This window comes from Solanum lycopersicum, chromosome 5, assembly GCF_036512215.1.
Source record: "Solanum lycopersicum chromosome 5, SLM_r2.1".
Taxonomy (NCBI): domain Eukaryota; kingdom Viridiplantae; phylum Streptophyta; class Magnoliopsida; order Solanales; family Solanaceae; genus Solanum; species Solanum lycopersicum.
Genome location: NC_090804.1, coordinates 55601932 through 55610055, shown reverse-complemented (window position 1 = coordinate 55610055; position 8124 = coordinate 55601932). Strand labels below are relative to the sequence as shown.

General features: G+C 34.3%; 1 protein-coding gene across 1 annotated transcript; it reads right to left on the bottom strand.

Annotated features, from left to right (window-relative positions):
• Positions 1-5051: 5051 nt before the first annotated feature.
• LOC138348903 (uncharacterized) lies at positions 5052-7057 on the bottom strand. The gene is made up of 7 exons (XM_069298500.1): positions 7045-7057; positions 6523-6753; positions 6382-6450; positions 5929-6011; positions 5497-5589; positions 5295-5402; positions 5052-5216 (listed from the first exon to the last, which is right to left on the bottom strand). Exons 1-7 carry the CDS (start codon positions 7055-7057, stop codon positions 5052-5054), a joined length of 762 nt encoding a protein of 253 aa, XP_069154601.1.
• Positions 7058-8124: the final 1067 nt, after the last annotated feature.

Below are 8124 nucleotides of genomic sequence, written 5' to 3'. Positions count from 1 at the left end.
ATCATTCAAGCATCCAAATGGCTCCATATGAAGCACTTTACTGAAGAAGATGCAGATCTTGTATAGGGTGGTTTGGAGTTGGTTAATTAGGGTTTATAATACCAGATATATTTTACTAAGCTATGGATAAGGTGAAGGTAATTCAAGAGAAACCAAAAACAGCATAAAGTCGTCAAAAATCCTATACACATATAAGGAGAAGGTCGTTGTAGTTTGAAGTGGATGGTTGAGTATACTTGAAGGTTTCACCAATGAAGGATGTTATGAGGTCTTGTAAGAAGGGGAAACTTAGTCCCCGGCATATTAGACCTTATAGAATATCCAAGATAATTGGCAATGTAGCTTATAAGTTGGAGCTCCCTGTATTTGATATCTCTATGTTGAAGAAGTGAATGGAAGATCCTTTATTGATTATCCCAACTAAGATTTTTGGGATTAAGGATAGTTTATTCTATCAGGAGATTCTGGTTAAGATTTTAGATTGCCAGGTTCGCAAGCTTAGAACAATGGATGTTACATCAGTCAAGGTTCTTTGGAGGAACCAATTTGTTGAAGAAGCGATTTTGAAAGCTGAACTAGATATGAAAAGGAGATATCCACATCTCTTTGAATCTATAGGTAATGCATATCAAGGTACTAATTCTATTCCAGGTACTTTATAAACTATGAGTAAGCATGTGGTTACTTGCTTTTATTTGTTAAGTGTTGAATTGAGGTTAATATCCTAGCTTAGTGAAAGAAATATCATCCGAGGATGAATGTTCCCAAGGGGGAGATATTTTAACATCTAACAAATTTAGATTATCTAGGAATAAACCGACAAACTAAAAATATTCATTTTTAGAAAGAAAAGGAGAAATCTTGAAAATTGCCTAAGTGAAAGTGAGTTTTGGTCATTTTGAAACAACCATAACTTCAAGCTCAAGATGATCTAGAGTTAGATCTTGATATTATTGGAAGTAACTTGGAGAGATCTTTCCAACTTTTCCAAGTTTCCACATTTTCGATAAATTATGAGTGACATATGCCTATCAGAAGGTGGGTTGTTGAAGTAAATAAAGTCCAAATCCATATTTAAAGAACGGAAAACTAGTCTTTTAAACAATTTATTTTCTATTTTGTTTTATGAGTTAAATAGGGTAAGAACAAGTTTTAGTTTAGACAAAAAAATCAAAATCACATTAAAGGCTTCGATAAAAGAAAAAAAAAAGAAGAGAAGGGAGAAAAATCAAGGATTCCCCAAAAACGCCAACATTTAACTTGTGGATTTCTTCGGGGTTGATCCATATAAAGGTTTGTGAGATCTTTTAGTGTTGGGTTAGTTAACCCACACACCAATCTTACTTCAATCTTTTGATTTTCCAATTGGTTGAATGAGAATATTGAATTTCTAGAAAAACATGGTTATGTTCTTGATTGTGTAGTTGTTGATTGCCTATTGTTGGATTAATTCGTCATTCCGGGTCAATTTACATCTTTTGCGTAGTGTAGATACTAATAAACCGAAGGATTTGGGAATAGAACTATGGAGGTTTGGGTGATTTAGGATCACAAATGAGAGAAGAAAATCCATTCAGACGCATCTGGGTACCACCTCGCGCGGTGCGCCCCATCTATGCAAAAGAGCAAGGGGTGGCAAGCCTGAAGTACACCAAAATGGTGCCTCAGACCAAATGGTCTGGCCCAGCGCCCCGAACGCGCCCAAATCGTCGTTTATGTGCCCACTTTTCCTATTTTAGTCCAATTAAGACCTTCTAAGGTTTTTTAACTCTTTCTAATCATTCATACTACTCTAAATGACTTCTTATTACATGGAAATCAACCAGAAACACAAATTTACAACCTTGAATACATAAATTCAAACTTGGGAAAGTTAGAGCCAAGTCTAGAAAAATTTTAAAGTACATTCATGAAGTCTTTTGCAAATGCATTAACTTATTTTAACGCTTAAAGTTCATTTTAATCAAGGACTAAAAGATTCGAAAGAGTAATTCATTTCAAGTTTTCAAAACTCTAATAATGTTTGAAGTGTCGTTTTAAGACTTTATCTCGAGTTAAGTTCAAAGTAAAGTGAAGTATTCCTTCAAAGCAGTATATAGGAACAAAGTACTCCCAAAAGAACTTATATTGTTTTCATTGTTGAAAAAAAAGAGAAACTGAGATTTCCAAAGAGTCTTTGGCATAGTTTTCAGTTAATACGAAATATCTTTCAAAATGAACCAAGTAGAGGAATTTTTATTTCAAAGATAGCCATTGATCTATGTATTTTGAGCACTAATCTCAAATCACAAAATTAGTATGTTTTTAAAACACAAGAGCTAGTATATTTTTGAGAGTAGCATTGACCACCAATATGGGGCAGAGTTTAGACAAGTCACAGCCCCATAAACCATGTAGCCACCATGGATAGAAGAGGCTCATACTCTTTAGATGAACCTTTTTCACATTATTCTAGTGGATCCATTAGGCAATCAAATCTTATACCTTTGGTCGGGTATACGATGCCCTATCGGAGTGAGGTAGATCGTTGTATCATTATTGTAGCTCTTATTAGATATTTTCTATTAGAGAAACTCCCACAGAAGTTAAATGTATTTATATATATGCACATTAGCTTATTTGTATTCTTACATAAATCTCAGACTTATTTGTATCCTTGAATACATTCAGAATCTACAACATGTTTTTAAACAGATTTTCTTTATATTACACATGCTTTTAAATTTGTTTATATTGAAAAGAGTTAGTATTATTGAGTCATATTATTCTTGAGTTGAGCAGGCCAAGGTAAGTGCTCCTTCTTAGTCCTTTTCAAACCTATGTTGTTTTAACATTACAACTCGCATACTCATACATTCAATGTATAGATGTCAATTGGCCTGCATCATATAACGATGTAGACGCAGGTAACCAGGATCAACATCATCCATCACATTGTTGATCCATCTGAGAGTCAGTGGTGAGCCTCCTTGTATTCTGGAGGACACATTTATCACTTTCTGTCTTTCCTTTTTTTATAGGATGTTGTGGGGTATGTCCCAATATACATATTAGTTTTAGAGGGCTTCACAAATAGACAGGGAGTAGTTCATTAGTCTTTACTGTATTAGTCTTATGTTAAAGACTTTGTTGCCACCACTACTAGAAATTTGGTCTACTGTCACGGTTCACCTATCGTAGCAAATGACGTTACTACCGTAGCCATAGGTCTAAGGCTACGGTTACCACAACCGCTACAACAAATCGCGTAGCAATAGGGATATTGCTACGGTTCTATGCGACAGTTCTAATAACTGTAGCCATACGTTGAGCTATTGCCAAGGTTCTCATTTGAATTAATTGCCGACGGTTATGGACATATTGGTACAATTTTTAACCGTCGTAATACAGGCTTATGCATCAGTTTTGTTAAGGCTATGGCTACAGTTTTTTTCGATTCAACACACCATTTTCACTCTATTGCAACGCTTGTTATAGGGTATTGCAACACTTTCAAACAATTGTAGAACTGTGGCTTAATGCCTATTGCAACGGTTATTACCTGCTATTTGCAACAAGTCTAATGCAATATTAGTAAGCTAATATATACCTTCTATATATATACTAAATCATTCATGAGAATCAAATTTATATCATAAAAACACACATAAATCGTTAACGAGAATAAATGTTCATTACCTTAATTAGAATTCAAGATTCAAAATATACAAATCTTTTTGTAGCATCCAAAAAGGTGAAACACATGCCATAGAATTTTCAATCTTCAAAAATATATGATTTCTAGAACATCAATAAAGTTTACATCAACATATACTTCAGCTCCTATGTCAAGTCTTCACTACTGCTTTCATCCCTTTCTTCTATTTCATCACCTACATATAATCAGAAAAAAATATAAATAATTTAGCAAACTTCAAATCTTGGAAATTAACATGTTACAACAATGCATTAGCAGCAGCAGAATCAACAGACATTAAACAGAATCAAGAGACATTGAACTGCTACCTGCATTCAATAACATTCAACTGCTACAAGCAGCACCAAAATAAAAGACACATAGACTACTATACTGCTAGCTGCATTCAAACTTCCACAAGCAGCAGCAGAAACAAGAGACCAGACTACATTGCATGCCAATAACATTCCACTGCTAGCTGCATTCAAGCTTCTACAATCAGCAGCAGAATCAAGAGACCAAACTACTACACATGCCAATAGCATTCAACTGCTAGCTGCATTTAAACTTCTACAAGCAGCAGCAGAATCAAGAGACCAGACTACTACACATGCCAATAACATTCAACTGCTAGCTGCATTTAAACTTCTACAAGCAGCAGAATCAAGAGACCAGACTACTATACATGCAGCAATTAGCTACTACGTTGGCTCGACTAAACATAATCGTGAAGCTAGGATTCAACACTATAATGCTACAAGAAACCAGCAGCAGAAACAAGAGACCAGCAGCAGAAACAAGAGTCCAAACTACAAGCAGTAGAAACAACACTATCATGCTACAAGAGACATGTTAAATTAACATAAAGAAGAAACCACAAAAAACAAGACTACAAGCAGCAAGTATCAAAAAAATCATGAATCTAACAAGTGGTCCTCTACTAGGCTACAAGCAGCACCAGAAAACTCATGAACCAGACTACAAGCAGCAACTCAGACATTAAACTATCAGAGAACAAGCAGCAACTCAGACATTATACTCATGAATAAGGCATTTACTGATCCTCTGCCTAACTTTTCCCCAACATCCTTAGATCAATAGCATACTATTCCATTCTAATCCTATAGCAAGTAGCAACAACAAATTCCAATCAAAACATAGAATTAGCGACACCAACCTTGTTTAGCCCCTTGAACAGAAGTAGATTCTCTTGGTGAAGGAGTCCACAATGCTGCCAATATGTTAGGATCAATTAATCCCGCATGCTTAAGTTGAACAATAACTTCTTGTCGCACAATTTTCTTTTGTTCCTCCATCTGTTTCTCCATTTTCTGCATCCTCTCTTGCATTTGCTGCATTCCATCAGTTGTTGCACTTAAAGTTGATTCCGAATTGCCAACTTTTTTTTCAAAGTAGTCTTTGTAACTCCTGCGCCATATAGTCTTAGACGTCCCAGATGTTCAGGACCCATGACGCTTGAAAATGCATCAACATACTCACCATTTATGCTTATTTGTTTTTCAATTTCCTCCATTTCAGCCTACCAAAGCATATCCAACAAACACAATATTATGAAATAAATAATTGATCTCAATAAAAAAAATAGACAGACACATACAATTTTACTAGTAGTATCTTCATTTGAGGCCTTGTACAAACGACCAGGTTTTCTTGTTCTTTTAACCACAAAGAGATCCTTAGATGATACTGTCTCCTTATCTTTCTCCTAGTCAAATTGAAATATATATAAAAAATAAACTCACACTAGAAGAGATCCAAAAGAAAATTTCATCAAAAAAATAATAAATAAGAGAACTCGCCAGCTTTTTACGAACTAAAGCGAAACTCTTTTTGCCAGTAGTGTGTGGATTCATCATTTTCTTTCGATTCTTTGCATTTGTTTCAGACATTTTCTGCAAAGAAATAAATAAGTAATGTTAATCGAAGGTATATTCGTGTTATATAGTGTACTAGATGAGGTCAATATTAGTCTGTCTTTCCTTTATAACAGTCTATTTTTCCTTTATAACAATCTGTCAATATCAGTCATTATATAGTGTTAAGGTGTCTTGTAATATGCATGTGACTATCACAATAAATGAAGAAAGAAGCAGCAAAATATTACAATAGAGAAGAGAGTAGAAGAAAAAATAAAGCAGAATATATACTATTATCACACTACTTTAGACACTAAAGTACCAAATACAAATGCTACTTATTCAAAAAATTGAGATTCTGAACTACATTTTTACCTTGAATTTTTCAGAATTCCAATATTTGAGGAGCTCTCTAAATTGACATTCTGGAATATGACCAGGCTTTTTTGCCATTCGAACTGCATCATTGTCATATGGATCGTAATAATTAAGCTTCAAATAACTTCTATGTCTTCTCCAAGCATCTCGAATTGTTACCATAGCCCAATGGTACGCAACTTCAGGAATAATATATTTCCCCTATAATTTTGTGTCATTCAATTAGCCAATAGAAGTAAAATACTTTTACAAATAATTTATTATTGTAAACTACAAACTTGGTATAATCCCATAAATCTTTTTTAGTGTCCATGCTCCTCCAATCCAATATATCAAATGGGCAAAGAGTCGCATTTCTAGCCAATGTTCTTAGGAAGCTACTTAGCTCTATGAAAACATCATCCATATGACAAACGGGTTGATTTTTAATATTCAGTATGATCAACTTACGTTCTTTTCGGGCATGAACATCATGCATTTGTGTTCTACCTCTTTTAATTGGAGTGGAAACATCTCCAGCTATAAGAAAATACAAGAATAATAATTAAAAATTCTAAATACATAAAATAAGTTTGTAATCTTATATGTTACCTTGTTCTTCAGGTTTATCATTTCTTCGAGGAGTGACTGAATTCATTTGCACTTGATCCTCGAAAGGAAAATCTTTTCCATGCTGGTCAAGAGGCAGCTTCTCGACAGGCTGCACAAGAGGCAGCTCCTTGACAGGCTGCACAACAGGCAGCTCCTCGACAGGCTGATTTTCAAAAGGCAACTCCTCGACAGATTGTCTTTTTGCTTCAGATTGTGGTGCTACTAATTGTTCTGCTCCAATTAATTTGAGCAGATGTCGCACTCTATTTCTTTAATAATTTCATTTGTTGTCAATAACCGTCGTTTCTTATTTGCCAAGAATGATAACGATCCCGGTTTAGCAAATGTCTTCTTTTTGGCTTTTTTGGTTCTTTTTGAAGTTTCTTGTTGACTCATATCTATGACTATACAAACCTGTGTAAAAATAGAAATTAAAAAGCTAAAATGTATGGCAGTGTACACCTGCAATACTTACACAAATCAATCACCAAGATATAACAAAGAGCTGAAAATAAAATGTACCCTTAAGGGACATTCTAATAATTTTTTTTGCAGACAATCACATTCAGTAGGTCTATTACTGTTCACAATCACACACAAGATTTAGAGTGTTTTTAGGTGCCAATTGGTTAAATTATAAGAGAACAACAAGTTTTTTACTGTCTACACTAATATTAAGTACTCTAAGAGAGAACGAACCTGGAGTGTTGGACCTTAATAAAGAGATAAGAAGCTAGTTATTTGCTGGTCCACTAATATATTGAAATTGCTCAGAGAAACTGCAAAAAGAAGAAGAATGAAAATGATCAATAAGAGAGAAAAAGGACTTACCAAAACTAATAATCCAAAAGTTGTAGTAATTTAACGATAACATGAAGAAAAAAAACATAGAAACAAAAACAAGAGATAGCAAGTACAGTTTACTCAACATTCATAATCTATATGATGCACCTCAAATAATATTCATTACTTACTATAAGAAAAAAAACATAATGTATTTGAACAAGTCCACAAGATCCTTTGTCAATCATCAACTTCCATCCAATCCCAATCAGTATCATCAAAGTCATCCTCCTCTTCCGATGTTTCCATAGCTTCATCTTGTGAATGTTGTGCAATGGAAGGAGCATCGATGATATCAACAGGAAGATCTTCTCTAGACCATCTAACATCTACATCAACTAATCTTTCTGATGAACCAATATCATCATTAGGCTATCTCAAAAATGTTTCTTCAATATTAGGACAATTCTCTTCCTCCGAATCATACAAATCCACAGGGACTTTGTTTCTTGCATAATAAACATTTTTCTCAACCGGATCTTCCACATAAAAAACATGATGCACTTGAGATGCTAGTACAAAAGGATTATTTGTACTACATTTTTTGTTGAAATATACCCGAGTCAATCCATAATCATCGACTTCATTATGAAACCAATCACAATTAAAAAGTACAACACTAAAGCAACCCCAATAATCAATCTCAATGATATCCTGAATAATTCCGTAATAGAGAACCATTCCATCAACAGGATTTTGGTCCCTAGCACTAGCAAAACTATCCGTTGTGGCTGACAAAGTCACTCCACTATTATGAGT

Excerpts from the sequence above, each read along its gene's own strand:
- LOC138348903 (XM_069298500.1), bottom strand. Across the intron at positions 6,451-6,522 it reads TGATAAACCTGAAGAACAAG|CTGGAGATGTTTCCACTCCA; the intron begins GTAACATATAAG and ends ATTTTCTTATAG. Across the intron at positions 5,217-5,294 it reads AAGATACTACTAGTAAAATT|GCTGAAATGGAGGAAATTGA; the intron begins GTATGTGTCTGT and ends ATGCTTTGGTAG.